Source organism: Calonectris borealis, chromosome 6, assembly GCF_964195595.1.
Source record: "Calonectris borealis chromosome 6, bCalBor7.hap1.2, whole genome shotgun sequence".
In the NCBI taxonomy this organism is placed as follows: Eukaryota; Metazoa; Chordata; class Aves; order Procellariiformes; family Procellariidae; genus Calonectris; species Calonectris borealis.
In genome coordinates, this window is record NC_134317.1 from 22,908,867 (window position 1) to 22,931,956 (window position 23,090).

General features: G+C 37.3%; 1 protein-coding gene across 1 annotated transcript in view; it reads left to right on the forward strand.

The window, feature by feature from the left end:
* The window catches only part of MYO3B (myosin IIIB), a 188,341-nt gene that overhangs the window by 27,560 nt on the left and 137,691 nt on the right, over positions 1-23,090 (forward strand). The window contains exon 7 of the mRNA XM_075153187.1: positions 20,658-20,723. Coding sequence (XP_075009288.1) covers positions 20,658-20,723 — 66 coding nt within the window. The remainder of the gene's footprint in view (positions 1-20,657; positions 20,724-23,090) is intronic.

The window sequence follows — 23,090 nt, forward strand, 5'->3', positions numbered from 1 at the left end:
AATTATGTAACTTGAACCAGGGATGGACTAAGCTCCAGATTGAATGGCTCAGAGGTCTGCAAAGGAGCATGTCTGTGGATACATCATAGGACCCCAAGATGTTTGGGTCATATGGTATTGCTGGAAGAGGAGGCCCCTTATGCCCATTTAAATCCAGATTTATCTTCATCATTTCTATTTGAAATATTTTACATTCCCCTCTTTGGAGGACATTAATGGAAAACAACATATCTCACAATAAAACATTCCAGTTGCCATGAACATTCTCTCTATCCCACCCTAGGTATATATGTCATTGGAAGACTGTTGAAATTAGGATTTTCCCAGTCATACTTCTCTGTGCAGGCTAGTATTTATATAGAAATGACAGAACTTGTAGTGGTAGCCCTGTGAGCTGTCAAATAAGACTGGAGGCTGGTTTGTAAGGCAGAAGTTCATAATAAGGAAAGTTCTGTTGGCACTAAGATGTTTGATTTTTGCATTCTCCGTTAGTTCCTAAGCTGAGGATCCTAACTCTGTATTTTTGTGACTGTTTTTATTTTATAGTTTTCACATCTCTGTCCTTTCAGCATTGCTGGAAAAAGATTCAAATACTTTTGTCTCTGATCAGGATCCTGTCTGCTGAGTGTGTTTTGTTTGAAGATAGTTCTTAACAGGACATTGTAGATAAGGCCTCAATCATGTCTGTCTGTCTCCTCCATTTCCTCAACATGAGCAGCAATTGTCTTGTCTGATTGCTGTGCCCTTCTAAATAAAGAACATGACTTATCTTTCTTATTTACAGTTCTCTTCCCCCATCTTGTTCAGGGTAAGGATTTTATTACGAAGATTCTAGTGAAAGGCCTATAAATGCTTCTGTTAGATAATTAGCATTAGTTGAAAGACTGCAAAAAGATGTGTTATTCCCTGTCTTTCATTTTTAGTGTGTTTTATACTGTAACTACAAACTCCCTGCAGTGTCAAGTGGGTGACATACATGCACTGGTGATCTGATATTGTTGATCATTGTCCTGAATCAGACAAACTTACATTGTTTCTCACATCTAGAATTCTGTCTTGCAGCTACCAGAAGTCTCTGTTTGAACAGAACAGTAAAAAGGTTTCCTTTCACTGAGTCAAGCAACACAAAATGTGATTAGAGATGGAATTTATCTCAACAAAATAGCTGATTTCAAGAGGGCAGGTGAACCCTCAGAATTCACTGAGTGTGTCAAGTCAGGCATGAAAAATAGGTGAACCCACTGTGCTGCACTCCCCTGAAAACCTGACCAGTGTTTCACAGCAGGAGATGCTAGATGCTGAGCACTTTTGAAAACACTGTGTTTTTTAAGGTGTCTAAGTATTAACTCTGTCTTTTTGATAATATAGCCTGAGCTGTGGACCAGATGCTTAGGCATCTTCCAGTGGTTAACCACTTTTCTTGTCCTACAGAAAATGTAGTGTCTGCAGCAAATATCTGATAGCAAAAATGGAGTGAAGAAGAAAATGCTGTTAAATTTTAAGTCATATGTTTCATTAGACACTAGCCTTCTGGACCTTGTTTCTGTATGTATAATGTAGATTTGGTAGAGAAGGAGATACATGTTCATGGACTAATGCAAATTTTAAAAACCTCTTTCATTCATGAAAATTTTATTATATGTATGTGCAGTGTCTTGGAAACAGTTGTGATACTACATGCATGAGACTTATTCTTAAAACTGCTAATGAGAAGGAAGCGTTATTTTAGAGCAAATGTTAATGTTCTGTTTTGCAATGATGCACACGTTCTCCGTCATCAAAATGAATTCTTGGATCTAACTTATAAATCTCCTGAAAAGGGACCTCCAGTGCCTAGAGATAGAGATAAATCATACTGCGAAGACACTGAACCATGAAATGATTCTGTTAACACGTCATCTGTCTAGAATATGTTTTCAAATCTCCAACAGAAGGGTCTAAATTATGAAGGGAAGGTGGCCTAGCAAAGTTGGTAATTTGGGAGTTGATACTTTTAACCTTTTCCATCTGCTGCCACTACTTAGGTGTGTCTGTTTTGGCAAAATATTACAAAGTAAAAGATTCTCAAATATCATTACACCTAAGCTTTTTAAAGTAAAATAGGTCCATAAATTCTTCAAACAATGTTATCTTGTGAGAAAGGTTACATCATATCAGTACTGTCTCTTAAGGTAGCAGTGATTTGAAATTTTGAAAAGAAAAGTAATGGCTATGAGAAGTAGTGTGGCAAAGAGAAGATAAAGATAGTACATTGTAGTCTGGAATGGGTGGGTGTATATACCAGTGTAAAGTGGGGATTTCAGGTCACGTTGCAAAGATCCTGTGTTTCAGGGTCTATCTCTTTACAATCCTGTTTACAGGGAGGTGGTAAATTAAGAGTAATTTTCTAGGTTACACAGACAGCTGACATTAACAGAAACTGAACCAAATTCTCCTCTCATATTTGTATCAGTCAAATGTTGCTCTTCTGAAAGCAGTAGAAGGCACTTGTTTCAAGACTGATGGGTGATAAGAAAGGGTTATTTAATTTTCTACCCCACAAAAACTGAGAATTAAATGAAATGTCATTAAAAATTATTATGCTTCATTAGTTCATGTTAAATAGCCAGGAGTGGAATGGAGTTGAGCTTGAGAGTACTCATTGAATGGTGTAGTTCTTCACCTGTATTGTACTGTGTTGAGACCTAAAGCTCTTGGGAGTGCTTATTAGTTTGAATTTCATGATGCTTGACTTCTTCAGGAGCTGACCTGGCTCTAGCAGAACCAAACCTGGTGTCTCCACCTCCTACCCCATCACAACTTCAGCTTCCCAGTAGTTTGCAGGTAGGCAGTATAATTATCTTTGTACTTTCTGTGCATCTTTAATGTTGGTAATGATCTCTGAAGAAGTTCTTTAAGAGTACTCAACTATTGTCATTTTTAAGGTATGATCATGTCACGAAAGAGAGTAGACCTGTTTCACTTCAATAGATAGTGCGACTGTGGGCCAGTCATACGAGGCAGAGCAGCCAAAATATTTGCACCTTCACTTTGCTTTGTTGTATACAGTGTGGAGCACCTGGTGTAGTTTCAGGTAGTAGGTAGTAGCAGGTAGTTTCATCCATCTCAACAGGTAAGAACCGTTGTAGGGTTCTTATTCTTATTTTTTGGAGGTAACATTTAAATATTAACATTTTCTAACGTAGCCTTTCATATTGCAGCTTGCTTTATCAACTTTTTTGTAATTTTGCCGTCTGCATTGGTACTGACTTCATACTGATACAGCATAGCATAGCATACACTTTTACTGCTGTTGCTTGGAACAGTAAAGAAATACAAGTATGTGTTGTAGGACAGTAAAGCTTAGAGTTGATTGCTTTTGTAAAACAAAAGCCAAAAGAATTAATAGAATTGTAGTTATTTAAAATGAAGTGTTTAAAGTAATTAAAGGAACATGCTTAATATAGTCTTATGATGAATAATCTGACAGCAGGTATACAAGTTTCAGAGCACAGTATTGTTTCTTTCTTAATAGGAATGTGAAATGTGAAATGCAGTTATAGCAATGTGACTAAACTACTTCAAGAGACCAGATTCTGCCTATGGTTATAAGTAGGTAGGGCATCATGATATCCATAAAAACTATGTATACTTGTCTGAGGAATAATTTGACTTTTACACGTTATTTTATTGTCTGATACATTGGACTTTCATTACTTTGTGATTGTATTTTTATAGAAAATCCCAAATGTGAAATGTACTTTACTAAAAATGTAAAGTGACATGTTACATCTAAGAGTACTGTGGAAATATCTAAGGAGCAGAAATACAAGGTCCTCAGGATCCGCCTTGGTTGGTGTATGAATAGCAAAGCAATTCAAGGATAGTGTCTATCTGTAGGTGGAAAAGAATACAGATCTGTGTCTGAGGATTGGAAAGTTCCTAGTTCTTCAGCAAGTTACAGACTCCTCATATAATCTTGAACAAGTCAAATATGACTAGATTTTCAAAATTATTTAGGTCCCTAAATATGTTGTTTGGTAGCTAGTGGAATTTTCGAGAAGCATTTCTGTGTTTCATTTCTGTTAAAATTCTTCTAATCTCCATTCTGTGTTTGATTTTTCCAAAGAGTTCAGGATCACTGATTTCACAGAAAGTGAACTATTGATGTGTTTTTGAAAATGTCAGTAAGTGTGTGTGCTTGGCTATATCTTCTTCCACAGAGTCACAGAATGGCAGAGGTTGGAAGGAACCTCTGGACGTCATCCTGTCCAACCACCCTGCTCAACCTGGGTCACCTGTAGCAGGCTGCCCAGGACCATGTCCATACAGCTTTTGAGTATCTCCAAGGATGGAGACTCCACAACCTCTCTGGGAAACCTGTGCCAGTCTTCAGTGAAAAAGTGTTTCCTGATGTTCAGGCGGAACCTCCTGTGTTTCGGTGTGTGCCCGTCACCTCTTGCCCTGTCACTGGGCACCACTGAAAAGAGCCTGGCTCAGTCTTCTTTACACTCTCCCTTCATATATTGACACATATTGATAAGATCCATCCTGAGCTTTCTCTTCTCTATGCTGAACAGTCCCACCTGTCTCAGCCTTTCCTCAAGTGAGAGGTGCTCCTGTCCCTTAAACAATCTCAGTGACCCTTTGCTGGACTCTCTCCAGTAGTTTTGTATCTCTCTAGTACTGGGGAGCCCAGAACTGGACACAGTACCCCAGGTGTGGCCTCACCAGTGCTGAGGAGAGGGGAAGGATCACCTTCCTCAACCTGCTGGCAACACCTCTCCTACTGCAGCCCCAGGATACCATTAGCCGCCTTTGCCGCAAGGGCACATTGCTGGCTCATGTTCAACTTTGTGTCCACCAGGACCCCCAGATCCTTTTGTGCAAAGCTGCTTTCCAGCTGGCCAGCCTCCAGCATATACTGGTGCAGGACTTTGCACTTCCCTTTGCTGAACTTCATGAGGTTCCTGTCGGTCCGTTTCTCCAGCCTGTTGAGGTTCCTTCCCTCTGGAAGGCAGCAAAACCCTCTGGTGTGTCAGCCACTCCTCCCAGGTTGGAACATGAGCAAATTTGCTGAGGGTGTGTCGTGGTTTAACCCCAGCCAGCAAAAATAAACGCCACGCAGCCGCTCGATCACCCCCCCCCCGGTGGGATGGGGGAGAGAATCGGGAGGGCACAAGTAGGAAAGCTCCCGGGTTGAGATAAAAACAGTTTAATAATTGAAATAAAACTAAGTAGAACAGTAATAATAACAATGAGAACAACAACAATAACAGAATACACAAAGCAGGCAATGCACAACACAACCGCTCACCGACCGCCGACCGCGTGTCACGAACGGGGGCGAGCCCCCCCCCCCCCCGGTTTTTATACTGAGCATGATGTCACATGGTATAGAATACCCCATTGGCCAGCTGGGTCCACCACCCCGGCTGTGCTCCCTCCTCCCGGTGCAAGCATCACCCAGCAACAGCCAAAGCATCAATGGGCCATCAACGCTCCTTTCACACCGAACCCAAAACACAGCACACCCCCCAAGCTACTGGAAAGAAAGTTAACCCTGTCCCAGCTGGAACCAGGACAGTGTGCTCTGGTACATCATCCAGATCATTAATCGAGACGTTGAATGGGACCGGACCATTTTGAGCCCTGGGGTACACTGCTAGTGATGGATGAATGTCCTGGCATTTTGTTTGTATAATCTGGCAAAGCATGTATTAATTCCATGGGGAAAGAGTTTTGTGCTATGAGGACAAGATATTTTGATGTCGTTACTATCACATTGTCTCATGGTTTGCAACAGTGCCAAAACACGCCAGGGCAGGGGCTCTGCCCTTCTGAAGATGTATAGGAGTTACTCATTACTAAGTCATTTCTAACAGGTATGTGAATGGTAAAAGTCAAATGCATCTTAGGGTTTGAATACCAGACTTAAATAGATTTGTGCCAGGGTTGAACTGAGTAATGAGTGGCTCGTAGTAGTGTTACCTTCATTACATCATCTGTGTCTAGAAAGCAGAGAGCTGTGTCTAAGACCATACCAAATATGTATGGATAACTAGTCTTTTAAGTCTGGCAATAGATCTAAAAATTGAAGTGTATGCAGTTAGCAGCCATATTGTAGCAAAATGGGGTCTGTTCCCCATTACCTTATGACATTTTAATATATTGGAGAAAGTGGTAAAATATTATAAATATTTTTATGTGCTACATAAGACACTGGAGAATCAGCCCTAAAATTAAATCATCTTGGTGCAATTTCCCTCGTCTCTTCCCTTTGCTATTCAGTTATCACATAACTTATATCCAATGACATAATTGTTTCTCATTGATTTTGTCTTTCTATTCCTTTTCATAAGTTGTGTACAGATAGAATTTGATTTTGCAGATGCATTCTTTGTTCAGATGTATTCAGAGCCTAATTTCAGCGAGTAATTCATGCTCTGTGGCTTGTTGTTGAGTAGTCTGTTATAAAAAGAATCACCTCTGATATTCTGTTTTATTCTCTGTGCTGCACTCTAACCCTTTCTCACCTCTAGGTAAAGATGAGATGCCTGACAGATGTTTCTAGTGATTCCATATGCAGTTCATTTCATGCATTAAACGCACATAAACTGTTTTAGTCAACCAGTTTCTAAAGTAAATTATTACTTTTCAAAATCCATTGCATAAGTAATATCAGACTGCTAAGATACAGTAAGTGCCATTTTGTTTTGCTCTAGTGGAAAATTTCATGCTGACAAGGTCAAGCCCTGCAGTCTGAGAGCAGTCAAGTGATGAAAGGCACATCCAGCAGGAGGAGAGGTGGTAGACGGACATCTTCTAACTGTTGTCTCCCTCAGAAGTGAGGATTTGAAATGTGGCTTAGATTTAGGGGATAGAGCTAAGCTACAAAGTCTTGCTTTTATTATTGTAGACTAAAAATAGATTGGTTTTAGTGGGTTTTCAAAACTGCTCCCCATTTCTTCAGAGAACCACAGTAGTTAACAGCATTGTCTGTAGTTGTCCTGAGGCAGTAATACTGTGAGGGTAGCAGAGTAATCCTTACATATAGTAGTTACTGATTTTGAAGGAGAGTCATGCTACGGTGCACAGTAAACTGGAGGTTGCAAGAAGATGGAGAAGATGTAGCATGGCTGAATTTTTTTAGTGCAGCAAAATACTTGTGCTCTGCATTTAAAATGAGTTTGAAGACGGTAGGAAAATCAGTCAGTTATAAATAGTTAACAGCCAATTTTCCACCATTCAGCCAAGAGAACAGCTTCCTTCCAGGTAGATAATTCACATGTAATACTGCTTCGCAGTAAGACATTTGGTGTTCAGATATTTTTATATGATTGATTAATATACTTTGTTATGGAAATAGATTCTTAGGATAAAAATAATTGAGATAATCTAGGAGTCAAATTGCTCAGTAAAGAACGTATAAATCTACATCATTACCAGAGGTTGCTGAGAGGCTGCTGATGCCTTATTAGATAAGGTTTAGATAGATTATCTGCAGCACTAAACAATTTACTGAGAACAGAAAATGGACTTCCAATACAGTCTAGAAATGAAACATCACAATTATTTGAGGTACTCTGTAACCTTGGAAACAATTGGGAGCAGTGACATCAGCAACAATTATGTGCAATTTTTGTCTTTAGTTTATCACCAAGGTAACCAGAGCAGGTTTCCCTGCTTGAAATTTTAAGAATGTCTTGGTTCGGTATTAAGTAAGCATGCATGAAGCAGACTATTTAGGGTCTGTTAAAATTGCATTCTGCTTCCCTTTTAAAATGGTCCTTCAGGATTTAAATTGTGTAAGCTCATGTTGGGGCTTTTTTCCCCCTTTTCTTTTTCTTTTTCCTTTCTCTCTCTGAAACAGCTGCAGGCAAATGAAGCCTTAGTTACTCTGTTAAATTCTCTAAATACTGGAAAGAAGGAAAATTGAATTCCTCATTGAATTCCTTTTGCTGGCTCCAAATACCAAGTATTGCAACTGCACGTAGAGGCTGCAAATTGCCCTACGTTGTTTTTGGGGATGGGACTCACCCACAGTTGAGGACACATGATGTTCCCACATCTAACTTCCTTGAGGGAAGCTTTGCATTGAAGTCTAGGTTCACAAGAGACTTGCAATCAGTGCTGCCTGCGGAATATACTGGATGAGTGATTCCCTTAGACTTCCTGGCTATGAAACATCCTTAGTCAGCCTACCTCACCTTGCGGTTTTGCTAGTCAAGAATGGTCTAGCATGATATCCATCTTCATGCTTAATCCAGACGGGTTTTTTTTTCTGCAGGTCTCTCATCTCTATGTGACTCAATTTTAGAGAGAGGTATTTTAGAGACTCAATCTCTGTGTGACTCAATTTTAGAGAGAGGGGGCTGCAAAAAAGTTGCTTTTCTGTTTACGTCTGGAACACTATCTCAGGTTAAAACCACATCAGTTGGCAACTTAGAAATGCATGTATAAAATTTGCATTCCTAAAACTTGCGTATTTTCCCTCTGATGTCTACTTTGTCAAATATTTCCTTTTTTTTTGCATACATCTTTACCCATAGGTTGCTGCACATGCAAAATACGCACTTGTGTTCTGTTGAGTTATTGTGCATTGAGTTTATGATTTTGCAGGGCAGTTGGTGTGCAGGCAACTTGCTATACTTGTGCCTTATAGATACAAGTTAGAACTTGACGTTTGAATGAAAATAATAAAATTCTGTTCTTTGGAGTGCAGTCCTGAAGAAGTGAAACTGCATTTCAAGCCATTAGCCCTGTGATTTCCAAAACATACTTTATAGCCTATGGTTAATGTTGGAGTTCAGTAGTCCACATCACTTATAATGAATTGAGCCAAGTAAATTAAATTAGATTTTCGCATGAAAAAAGATAATCCCTTCACATAGTTTGGTATTGCAGAGAAAATAAGGCACCTCATACATTTCATGGTACCAGAGATTTTCATGGGATGTAATTGAAAAACAGATGCCTTTCTCAGAATATTGATGTTCATACTTGTAAAGAAATTAATCCACTGACTGATAGAAGCAGAAGAAAAAGAAAGACGAACTTTTTAGATACTAGTCACATTCTAGCAAGATTGTAATTATCCTTAGGACTGTAATGAATGTACATTTGTTATTTTATTTTTGTAATAAAAAGTCACCAAATGCCTATGAGCTTTGCCCTCTGAAGTAATTTCCAGAATATGCAATAACAAGTAATCACACTATTTGCAAACATATTTGGTGAAAGGGAGCTGTGCTTTGAAAGGTATTGATTTGCTTGTTACAGTTATCAGTTTGATTAATGTTAAAATTCTATGCAGTATATTTAGTCATTACTCATGATTAATGCAGTAATAATGCACTAGGCATATCTACACATTTACTATTAACAATTAGGGTCTTATATTTCTTTCCTATCACAGGTGTAATCATAAGTTAGAACTCGTAAAAATTTTAAAGACATATTTATTGGAGTGGACATTGGTTATAAATCTTTATAACTACAGTATTCAGGGAGTTAATAATTATTTCAGTGGGTTTATTTTATGATAATGAAAGGCCATTTAGTTTACAGTTGTGTTGCATCTTCTTTCAAGAGTTCCTCCAGGAGGTGCAAGTTTTCACCATTGCCGTGAGGCCAAGAAAAACTCCCAGGCAAGACATCAAATGCTACTCTTGTGCTTTTGGAAAGGGAGCACTTACGTTTTTTTCTGTGCAAACCTTGCTTCAGTAGCTTGGGCGGGCAGGGGAAAGGGACGTTTCTCCTCTTGAGAGAGTTGGTATCTGTACTTTGGCATCCAGCACCACAATCTCTGAGAACATTAGGAAAAAAATAGTAGTAACAGCTTTCATCTTTCTACCTGGCTGACTGAAGTGATTTGACTTTATGCAATTTAGTTTGGTTAAATTAGCCAAACTGTAACTTCTAGGTTTCTTCATTCACAGAATAGATTATATCAGATTCCCTCTTATCAGACTGTTCACATATTAGAACAAGTGCTGGGTAAGGATGTTCTGAATTACAATAAGATAGCTTTATTGGGCAAGTTGATGATCCATGATCTGTTGCCAGCATGCAAACGCATCAGACTTTTACAGGCAGCATCTGCTTGAACTGTCTGGGGAAACAAAAAGAACAAAAAACATCTTACACTGGAACAAAAACAGAGATTTGACTTGATGAAAGTGTAATTTTCTTCTATGTTTACCCATTCTATATGTTATTTAAAATGGAGTGCTCATGTCATGTCAACACTTACATAATCACCTCTTAGTTCCTCATAATTAATTACTGAGAGGAAATTCAGGAAGGAAGGAAGAATTGTGTTCCATATTATACCCTGTATTGTTATTGGTATAAATATATTTTACTTCTCAGCTGGTTTATTTTAAAGTTTTGATTGGGTTTGGGGTTTGATTCTTTTTTTTTTTTTAATTTCATTGTTTCTCATATTGGGTATTCAAGTCTTGCAGAACCTATTACGACTTTTTAAAGACTCCACAGATGCAGATAGTGCCCAGCCAACTCAAACATATAGTAAATGCTCTTTGTGAGAGCTCCCTTTGAGGAAGATTTAACTTCTTGGTCTATTCAGTTGGGAGGATCTCAACAGAGCTGTGTGAGAATTCTGCACTCCAGAAAAAGCAGGGAAGACATGACTGTATAGTTTTATTGTTGTTAGGTGCCAGAAAATTTCAGTCTTTCCAAAAAGACACAAATGCATTTTTTTCCCAGATTTGTTGAGGAAATAGAGTGCTTGCTTGTTGATACCACCAGACTTTATTTGGAACATAAATAGCTAATGTTTTCTAATGTTTTAAATGTAAAACAGTGCTATGATTCAGATTCTTGTTCAGTATGTTAATATTTACTGTAGAAAAAAGACTGCTAAAAGACTTTTGTGTATCCTCAACGCTTACTGCCATTGCATTCTAGACATTGTTTATTCTGTGGTTCTGATTGAAGCCCACAAAAGATGATATCCTTTCCCAATGGCAAAAATCTAGTAATTTTCAGGGCACTCAAATTTCACCTGAAGCTTTGCTTTTTGTTTTAACAACATGCTTTGCTCATAGCTGCTTCTTTATTCTAATGTATTCCTTTTGTTCATTCCTCCACCACCAGCTACCTTGCAGTTTTTACCCATGCCTGGATATGCAGACTATCATATGGTAGTGTGCCTTCTGTGGTAGACAGAGTCTGTCTTCAAAACATACCTTTTTTAAAGGTCTGTATTATATTTCAGTTTCATAGATTATATCCTTGGTTATTTTCCTGTTTCATCTCCCCATGCCAAATGTCAATGCTCTTACCCACACAGAATGATTTATGTCAGCTCTTTTCTTTCTTCCATGTTTCATTACTATCCTACTTTAAATATCTTAATTATCTCTCCGCTAACCTTCTTGCTTTCTCACTTCTGTCCTCTTTGGTCCTATCTAAATGTTTAGTGAATGGTGCTTGCAGGGATTGGGTTTGTTTTTTTTTTTTTTGAGATAATACCCTATTTTTGCCTTTGGGGATTTTGGTTTGCTTGTCTTCATCTTCCTTTTTGTCTCTCATTTTTACTTGTTGCTTTTCTCACTTTGTTACTCCTTTGATATTTTTCCCAATCTTGGCATTGCCTTGTCTTTCCTTTTGCCAAGATGTTGCCTCCTACATTCAGAACACTTCTTTGTCCTATGTCTGTCATTTACCATTGCTCCTTTCAACTCTTCTTTTTCTCTGGATGTGTAAACTTATCCAGGAGATGCTTCTTTGCAAAGCTTACCCTAGAATGTTCAGCATGAGGTGTTGGTTAAATCTTGCATAAAAAAAAAATAACTCCATCCCAGCCAAAACCAGGACAGATCCCTCTTGATTTTCACACGTTCCTTGATGTTTTAATATTTCAGCTTTGTAGGGTTTTTTTGTCTCTCACTGCATCACTAATTGCTTTGTTACACATTACTTGCACCGTTAGCATTTCTTGCCTTAAATTTAACTACCTTCATCCTTTCCCAGATTCCCTAGCTTATGTGAGTCAATATTTTTCCAAGGGTATTTTCCACAGCCTGCCCAGTTGTTTCAAGAGATGCATGGGTGTTAAGTTGGCATCTTACAGGCTTATTGGGATACGGTCTTATTGATATTATTGTCATTTAGTTCTGCATAAGAGAGGGTTTATTTGAATTGCTGTCATGGGACTTTAGTGAATAAATTCTTCATATTTATCATGCTTTGTTTATTAATCTTCACTCCAGTTATAATCTACAGGGATTCCTAAGTCATACAATTCTTTTTTAAAAGCAGACAAAAATTCAAGTGTTTTTAAAATAAAGCTTATTGGATGGAATAGGAGAGAGAACCAATAAATTCCATTCCACATACAGTCCTCATGCTCAGAAGGCATATTACCTTAAATGATAATTCCTTTTTAAAAAAATTGTACTCTTACACGTCTTGTACTTTTCTTTACGCTTCAGCATTTCTTCAGTCTATTACTTCGGAATTTTTATAATGATCTTCCTAATAGTCCATTGGAAATATGCCACCATTAACTAATGTATTCCCTCAATAAGTACTCATTTCTGAACCAGACTGGTAGGGCTATCAGAACAATATCAGTTCTTACAATGCTATGAACCAGGCTAAACTTAAAACAGTAAGTAAGATTTGAGTCATAAAAAAGTACAAATAAGGAGTAATCCTTGTTTCCTGTTGAAAATGCAGAGTTTAAGTGCTTGCTTTTGTCAAGCATAATGATTGAATTCCATGTTCAGTACCAGCCATATCAAGCATATGGTAATAAACTTCTTTATGGGGTCACTGTTAGGTTTATTTGTATTTCTGTATTTGTATTTCAACTAAGAAGAGGCTCCCCTCCGTGAAGTGGAAGGATAAGAAGGTGTCTTCCTCTTTGAAGATAAGAGCTAAATTAGTCAGACAAAGAAACGAAGGTAAAGGAGCAGCACAAGTGGCAAAACCGCTTCTGTGGTTCTGTGAAGTAAGTCCCCCTTTTCATGGGAGTAATGTAGTGAAAACATTTTACTCTTGATGGAAAGAAGGGCCCCAAAAAGCATGTCTCAGCCAGTTGGAAAATCACAGGTACCCTATGTCACCTTGTGTGTCCAGGAAATATGAAGCCTGTTGGCAGACTGACCGTGGTATGACAGGGCCTTTCCTGCTGTGTGTCCTGGGCAGAGGCAGGTCTCAGCAGGAGCACAGAACTGTGGGACCAGGTTCTGTGTCAGACTCCAAATTGTCTAGTTCTTCCCTTGGCAATCTTCCTCCGCTTCCTAGAAGAAAGAGTTTGTGGCATCCCTCTAAGTCTTCCTCTCGTTGAGCCAACTTTTAGCTTTCCAAGAGTGAATCTGCTCCACTGGGCAGTGCCTTCAGGCAGGTGGCCTACTCAGGCCTCTTAAACTGGCTGATGTACAGTAGGAGTTTGAAACACGTACAATTTGGGACTTGCCATTAGAAATTTATCCGTGGGATTTTCACTTTCAGATTTTAACAGATATTTTACCTTCCCATACGACTCTACAAATATGTGGTGTAATTGCAGTATTTTAATATTCCAGCTACAAAAGCGTAGTGTCTAGACAACACCATATGTATTTCAGTCAGGCACGGAAGTATTACTGTCCCATTTTTATTTCTTTGGCAACTGACATTCTCCTGCTTTACAAATTCACAGAGTAATGGTTTTAATAGAAAAGCAAAATACTACATTGCAGTAAAGATGTGAACTGGTTATAAATGAAAATCTATACTATTACTTCCTCTGTTTCAATAGCTGTTAATTTGCTAGTGCCTCTTTAGCTCTCTGAAACTTGTGAATAAATGAGATGGCAAAGCATGATTATAATTCAATTATACTAAATATTTGTTTTGAAGCTTGACCACTGGAATGCAAAGCTGTATGTTTTCACCTCCATCCAAAAATATTTCTTAAATAAAATACTTGTTTCTGTCTCAATGAAGCCAGAAACTGAAACTGGAAACTGAAGAGTAAATGACAGAAATAAATGATGCCTTGTCAAGTCCCGAAAAAGGCTAATGAAACCTTGCAGCTGCCAAACCTGACTGAAACCGGTGACCTCTGAATTGCAATGTTCAAGGGAAAAAGTCAAAGATATTCCAGATGTTCCCAGGCAGAACACTTTGCAGTAATTTTTCATTCATTTTCTTTCTGTCTGTATGAACTAGAGAATTATATAATTGAGATTGGTTTTAATACATTTTCTGAAGTTTATTAGTTTACCTGCAAAATAATTTAATGTGCTTAGCACATTATTTCTGTCCGTACTCATTACTTCAAAGGTGACTTTTAATTTATCAGATATATACCATTTTGAAACACAGGATTGTTCGTGTGAAGGAGGTTTCTTAGAAGGTTTCTTTTGACAGCCTTTTTTATTCTTCCTGAAGCGCTTTTCTTTTGGCGATGCATAATGTGAATCTTGAAAATCAAAAGGGGATTTGTGCGTAATTCTGGAACTGACTACCTTTTACCATTTATTTTTGCTCATTATTATGCTGGCTGAGGAGATATTCTAAGCTAGAGACTTGTGAATAAATCTTGATTTAAGTGTATTTTAAAGAGGTAGTTGATATTTTGTTCATTTGTGGATTTGCATTTGTTTTGCAGGTGAGCCCGTATCTCATTGTTAATCTGCTAAGTCACCTACTTAGTGGCAGCCAAATAAATAAATAGTCATGTAAAATCACAAGCAAAAGGGGGCAAATGTGTATTTATGTGTTATAAGACATATAGCCATCATTCTTTTCTGAGAAAGAGTGAAAACAGATATCCAATTTGTATTTTACTAGATCAGGACCCTGTATTATAAAAAAAAGCTTAAAAGGTGGATTGGTACCCTCGACCCTTTCAAGTAATTAGGATCTGTTAGTTATATTTGCCTGTTTAAGTTTCAACTCAATATAAATTTATCATATGCTGTTAGATTCAGTCCAGACTTCTGTAACTGTGTATGGCCTATGGAAAATAAAGAGCATCCATTCCAGTAAAGAGGGAAATATCAGATAACTCTGTCTCTGTAATTAAAAGGTAATAAAATACTTAAGCAAGAAGAATATTTTTGTTTCAGCAATGAGGTGGTAATGTCTTGTGTTCTGCTTCCCCTTAGTCGATTCTTCTCCCTCGGTAAGTTTTGATCTTGGTTTAAAACAGCATATCCTTGTTATAATTAAGGCACTTACACATTATTTGAATAGATATATGCCTTTGATATTCTAGAAGATAAGAAATTGAAGTTACATGTTAACAGTTTTGATAGATATTTACACAAGGAAAACAGTCCTTTCAGAGAAAAGGGAGGGGGAGTAGAAAAGGAGAAACTATTTAGAAGTGAATCAGTTGCAGTGAGAAGGTGTCTGGAGAGTGAATTTTCCTAGGATGTACCGTACCCTTCGTTCTCACAGAATAAGGGTAATTTTGCCGGTGCCCCTTAATTGTATAGTTAGAGTACTATGATCTGGCATTAGTCTGTTCCCTTGCCTGAGAAAGGTTAATGTAACTATGCTGAGCCCTAAGAAGCTAAAGATGATGTGAGGAGTTACTGCCTTTTCCAGCTGTCTCATATACTGTGATTTGGTACATATGGTCTCAACATACGGTTCATGACTTCTAGGCTGGATAGGCACAGGAATGCCTTGCTTATAGATCTGGTTAAGAAGACTTAAGGGAGATTGGTGCCCAGTATGGTTAAGACTTGCACAATTCTAGGCGTTTTGAGAAAGGATGTTCAATTGCCTTTGGAGCCCCCTAGATCAACTCATTGGGCAGACAATTGCTTTAGGCCTGGAGCCATTTTGCCCAGATCCCATGCTTCTGACATTGCTTCCAATTTTGTTGTCGATCCTGTATTTTCTCTGATCTTCTGGTCTCTTGAGGCAATGTGTTACCTGTGGTTCCCAACCATGGAGGCTTCATGCAGCAGCATTCAAATTGATGCCAGCTTTCCACTGACCTAAAAAGCAACTTCAAAGGCGTGCCTCCATATACGTAAAGGATTTTGTGCTGATTCTCCACTCTACAGTTTTTATCTTAAACTTACAGAGCTGAATACAGTACCCTACTTCCTGCTGAGTGGACTTTGGTGAAATGTATTACTGGAAGTCAGTCAAACTTGAGTAGCCTTTAGTAGGACAGATGAATGGAAGTGTGTTTTGGATCTGAATTTTTCATTCAGAATGGGCCACAAACTGAGTGCATTAGGAAATCCTCTGAGCCCTGTCAAGAATTGCCTGGTTATTTTTGGAGGATTACCCAAGGTGGGGATGCTCTGGAGTGGCAGGACTTTAAGCTTGTATGAGAATTTACCAGGTATTAATTAATGTCAATTATTCACGTATTTTAATAGAAACCATTTGTTTTACGTAACCTTTTGTAAGAAAATCTCATTATTATGCATGGTTGACTGTGCTTTTTCTATGGCTGTTTCACTTAGTTTTTTGAAATATGCATGAATGGTTTAATTCCATGTAAAAAATGTCTATGTATAAACCTAGGCAACTGTCAACAGAACTATTGTCTCTTCAGTCTGCTAGAAAAATAATTCACAACATGCATGTACGGGGGTGTGATTGCCAGGGCCTGTTCACGGTGACAGGTGTTGGATGTTCATCTGCTAATTTCTTATTAGAAACAATGTGGTAGGTTGATGATGTAATTTGGTCATTGGAGGGCCTGTCCTGATTTCTGTTTATAAAATATATGGCTACGTTTACTGAAATAGTTTAAAAAATAGTATGCATTTTCAATTTTTTAAAATTTGTCATAGAAGTATTTTAAGATGAAAATATTTGTTTTCTCATTGCCAACAAATATCTTTTATCAGTGATCTGTAATTAGGCTCACAGTTTAACATAAAGGACGAATGGTGCTCGCTGAGCTGCATCATTGGCCTTATTGTGGTAAAATGACTGATTTTGTTTTACCAGCTGTGACTTTGGAGGCAGGCTGAATGACAGGGAACACATAAAGCTTGACAGATTAAAATATTTCCAGCACATAACTGTGTGTGTATCATTCAGAATTCAGCAGCAGTTCTTGCTTGATAAGCTTGCTAATGTCTTCATGTTCTAAGGAACATTGTGCTCCTGTATGGGGTGTCTTGTACAGGCTCAGTCCTGCAGTCCTCACTGAAGCAAAACTCCCAGTGAAAAACAGCATCAGTATGACCATGGAAAGCACTGAATACAAGGCTAGAAAAACTCCTCACAAGAGCAATGCATCTGTCTAAGGAAATAAAGCATGTAGTTCTGTGACTAATTATGAATTATAGAAAGAACTAAAGGAAAAAAAAAAGACACAAAGTTGGGACATAAACGGTTGATTACTCATCTTGTATCAAAAGAGGACATTTTCAAAAGACAAGCCCATACCTGCTTTTTGCAATAATACTCATATCTATTTCTCACAATTTCCATCACTTATAGTAGAAAATAAGACTATATTGTCTTTCAGCTTCTTGTATATGTGGCAAGGATGATTGAAATGTTGCATGCAGAGCATTCTAATTTTAACTGAAAGGAGTAGAATAAGTTTACATCAGCAAGTTAACAAGAGGTAGCTTTTTAGTTTTTCTATGAATGTGTTCCAAGTATTGCAGAAACAGCCAGATGTTGGTGAAATGCAGTGATGTTGGCTGATGCAAGTATACAAAAGCCATAGAACTCCATGTGTTGGATTTAATATAGTCTGGAATCACAAATGGCCCTAGTTTGATCTTTGAGCTGAAGTGGTGAGGCAAGTGTTGCTTCTCTGTGGTTTAGCATCTGATAACGTATGTGAGTTGGTTTACCTTTTCTCTTTAATGTGATATGAATTGCAGGTATCTTAATGGATTATTAATTTCAAACTGCAAAAGACTTAGTGTGCTCACAAAAAAGCTTAAAGTGAGTTACCCTTGCATATCTGGCTTTTTGTGTTATCCTAGAACTTGAGTTTGAGTCCTTACTGCAGAAATTCACCTCTGGAGGGGCCATGGAAGCAATGGTGTTTTCTGCTGTCACCATGAAACAGTTTGTGGTGTCTTAGGTAAAGTGAAGGTAGGAATCTGACCCTCTTATGCCAATTTCTGGAAATTCTTTATGGACATGACACCAGAAAAGGGTGAGCTGATTTTGTACTTTGTAGTTAAGTAACGTCTTTCATCAAGGGGAACCGATGTACTTTACAGATGCTAATGAATTAAGGTTTTGGTCATGTTTATCAGCTCAATTTTATAGATGGGGTACCTGAAGCATCAATTTAGTGACTTAAGGACAGAGGACCATTAGTTCTATGTTTTTACTACAAGGGTACTAAGAATAACATAGTATCTTCTGTCAACAAATGCAAAAGTTATAGATTCCTTGGTTGTGTTGATTTGGTATATGGCATGCTCTGCCACCTCTAAGAGAGTAGCTATCAGTGAGAGCTTAGTAGCTTAGTAATTTGTTGGACAAAACATGTTCCGTGAGATTAAAAACATGGCTTTCTCCATTAATCATTAATCCGCAAATGACTAAATGTATTTCCTGAATGACATCTGCTCTGCTGGTCTGTTCATCCATGATGAAATCCTACCTGTTTCCATCATAACATCTGCAACTAATGTAAGTATCTCTGTGTCTATTTTCAAAAAGTTCCTTTTGAGATTATTAATAGAGCCTCCAAACCATATGCTTTTTGTAAGCACCGTTGTTACCACCATGGAAAGCCTTTAAGAACACTGCGAACAGAAAAGACAAAACTACGTATTTCATGAATAGTAACTGAGCTTTTTTGAAAAAGCAAATTACTTTGTGGTGAAATTCAAAATTTCACAGCAAATATTCAGTAGACAGTGCAGGTATCATTTGAAAAAGAAATACACTGTACTTCACAGTACAATAAAAGTTGGTCTTATCAGAATCCAAATTGTCAGATAGAGTACCATTCCTGCAAAATAAAGACTAAAAATATATACTAACCCCATCTGGCTGTCCCTTAAGGCTGTTTGCAGTTTTCATGCGTGTGGGATGTATGTGGACTGATAACCATTTTCATTATGGAGAAACAGGTTTTTAAAGTTTACCTTTCTTTGATACAGGTTTTTTTTCTGGGAGTATCTCTAGAAATACTTTCCTGTGGTTTTTTTATGCTTGTAAAAAATCAGATTCTGTGATGTGCATGAACATATGAGCCTGATAAATGGAAGACAACCCTGAAATGTTATTGTCATTGAAAATAACCAATCTTTTTTTTTTTTCCTAATGATAAATTTGATGTGATGCACATCTCAAACATTGTGGATTTCTTCACTTCATGAAAAAAACTGTGTTCCCTGAATCTTCTGTAATGAAAAAAGTAATAACATATTAATCTCAGAAAACATGTCAGCCTGCAGTGAAATTAGATGGCTGCATTTGTTTTGAATAGATACAGATGAACAAAAATGGTCCATCTATTATGAAGCCACATTGTGATTTTTTTTTAAAACCATTTTGTTTGGATTTTTAAGGGTAATTGTTAAATGGAACTACTCTTTGAATGAATATGCGTGAAAAATTCAAGACTGCTAAGCAGATCAGCACTAATTTACGTTGTTTATGCTGTTTGCCTTTTTGTTTTGTGAGATGTTTCCAAGCAGTGTCATGCTGTGGAATGTGGCCCTGGTATAAACGAGGTGATTCATGATACAATCCAGCATATTAGTGAGTGTTTCTGTTGTAGAATAAGTCTTATTGTGATTTTTTTTTTCTGCCAGTTCGGTAATATGTGACCTTTTTCATTGAGCCCTCAAATGCAGCAAAACACAAATCATTAAGGTTTCATAAAACACAAGTTTAATCTTAAAAAGTTTAATAGACTTCAGTACTTATCAAATCTTAAGTTGCAGAAGAAACCTCTGGAAGATAATATAGTATAATATAATATAATATGTGATTCATGAACTTCCTGCTATAGGTTGGTCCACTTAAATTTGAGCTGCTTAAATTTTGGTCCACTTAATATGATCTGTAGGCCTTGCTCTGTATGTTTATGTAATTTAACTATAAGAGTAACAATCAGAAAGGAAAGTAATTATATGCCAACTAACATGGAACACATCAGAGTTTAAAAGATTATTCTTATGGAAGGCCGTCTTACTATGTAATGTAAAAATACTGTCTGCTAAATGTCACTTTAAAAATAACATCTGTTTTTAATAGTTTTAGAGTTTACAGTGTCATCCAAACTGAATACAGATTGAAAGCTGGACTGAAAATCCTACAGATTGTTGACAGTTTGGTAGTCCTTATGATGAAGATATCCATACTTTAAAAAGTTTTGGTCAGAGTCAGTGATCTGGGGTAAAGACCTAAAGTGGTGTGATGGCTAGGTTAATATTGCAGTTTCAGTTAATCCTTCCTGAGTCAGGCTGAATTGAAAGAGAAATGTTGGGAAGTGCACTGTCAGCTATACTGACTACCAGCTTCAAAGGTATTGACATAAAAGGAGAAGGACATGAAAAGAGGAGAACTGTCAGTGAATAAGAAGCAGCAAGAAAAGCCCAACAGGCATCTGAAAGGGACACAGACAATTTGAACATTACTTTCTCGGTCATCATTTTCTCCCTAGTGGAACCAGTATCATCTTTGTTGACTATTTGTGAGATAATTCCAGTAAACATTAACATTTTAAACCCCAAAACCTTGTATTTTTTCAGAAATCCTCCTCCTACTTTGCTACATCCTGAAAAATGGTGCAGAGGATTCAACCATTTCATTTCACAGTGAGTTTTATTTTCTTTTAAAAACAGCTTATTCAGCAAGGCCTACATGTGTCAATCTAAAAACAGAATTTGTTTTATGGAGTTGTTGCTTTTGCAGGTTTTTAAGTTCAGTTTTCTTTTCATAGACTCTAGACCATGCTTCACTTTTTGAAAGCTATACAGCACAGTTTGATCTTCTCATGTAATTTGCTTCACAGCTTCTCTGAACTCCTTAGTTCATTTGCTTCTTGACTTTGATGGACCTGGGACAGGTTGATAAATATACCTGATTTCCATGATGGTTTTGCAGTGTAATTTTGTGTCAAGGAGAAAAAAGGGGCAGTGAAAATGGCTGCTGGTCAATTTAATGTAGGAATTTGAAAGACAAAAAAGAAAACAGTTGCCTTTTTCCACTTTACTAATATTCAGCAGGTTGTATACCCAATATATGTAATTCAGCACTAGATGTACCAAGAGTGTAATATGTTACCTAGATGTCACCAACTGGTACTGGATGTGGCAGTCACTGAACTAAAATATGCTTTTGCTTTACTTTTTTCTTTTTACAGTGAAACTAAGAAATCACAATTTAGTAGTTGCTAGCATTATATTAAAAAATCTTACAGCAACTTTTATGAGTGATTTTTAGGGTTCTTCAGGATTTCATTGTGACCTATTACAGCCTAAACTGTGTAACATGGGGAGTAATATTATCAAACTCTCAGGAATTTTACACTGTTCAAATAAGCAAATACTTTGAACACCACTCCTCAGTATTGACTTTTCAAGATAGGTTTGAAAATATGCACATCTGCATTTTGAATCTGTTCTGTTCCTTAATGTATCTAGTTACTCGTGGAGTACAATATCCCTACCTGATACCTTTTTCAGTCAGTTGTGTAGTAGTGTCTTCCCATTTTAGGAGAAGTTAAAAATAGAAAGACTAATGCAAATTTTATTAATAATCCATGAAAAATATTTGTATTTACTATGCTGATCTTTAATCAGGCAGGAAGGTGAGGTACACTGTAATGGTTGGCTTACAGAGGAAGACCATTACTATCGTTACTGCAATGTAACTCAAAATCTCTTCCAGTGTAGGTAGTAGAAGTACATTCCTCTAGAGCAGATTGACCCAAGTTCTGTTTCTTCATAATGCATGTCCTTGTTTACACAGCAGTGTACATTGTGTTCTATGGTGGAATTAGTGTTTAATTACAAAAGTCACTGGGTGGTGGATGAATTCCATTCTATTATAGAGAAGCATTGTTTTTACAATATTTATGGACTGTAGCCTATATTCTGGAGGAGTCTAGCACTGGTGGGTTATATTCCACTTGTGCTTTAGAGAGTCAGTGTACCTGGTAAATAAGATTACATTACTCTCAGAAACATTGTGCATTAACCTTCAGCATTGTTATACAGGTTTTTCTTTCTTGGTGGCTTCCTTTTTAGAAATCCCTGCTGAGCTTGAGAACAATACAAAAAACTAAGTTTAACATTTCTTAACATTTGTTCAGTCCTTTAGTTCAGCATGCATTGTTCATAAAAGAAGTCAGACATTATAGTTATGACTATACTTGTTTTTAATCTTGTCCTTTGGGTTTTTGATATCTTCAAATTGTATATTTTTAATCACATTGATTTTTAATTACTTTTACTTAATTACTTCCTCTCACCAGCAACATCTGCAGGTTCTCAAATCTTGCTTTTCATTTTTACAGTAATTCGCACAATGAAGTAAGGAAGTATGCTCATATGCAATCTCTTAACACAGAGAAATGCAACAATTGTAATAAATACGCTGGTTTTATAGCTACCTTTAAGAGAACACTGAAATGGAATTCTCTGTGACATTGCTTTGTTCTTGGGCATGTGTTAGTAAAGTTGTTATGATGCAGAGGTTACAAGATATTTTTTTGGAGGCTTGGATTTACATTAGTGGATTTTCTAGGAAAAAAAAAACAAAAACATTGGATCATACAACTGCAAACCTTTTAGCCATTACTGATAATTGGCTCATTTATATGTGTTAGTTATGCATTTGTTGATGCCCACCTTGTGACAGCTTAGTTATGAAAAATTAAAAGCAGTGATTGTATAAATTCCATACTGCCTTTTATCCATATGTTAGGACCTTGCCTGATGTTTCTGTCACCCTTGTGATGAGTGGTTAGCTTTCGAGTAATTTCATTATCTACCTCCTTCCTGATGGCTGACATCATTTGCATAACAAGCTTATCTGGTTCAAGTTGTGGGCCAGACCTGTGTACTGACAAAAACCAAGTGTGCAGCTTTGGCTAAGCATAGTTTTGACTTCAGTTCTGTTTATACAATAGTTTTATTTATGCCAGGATTGCCAAACCTGGTCATTGTAGCTTTTTTCAT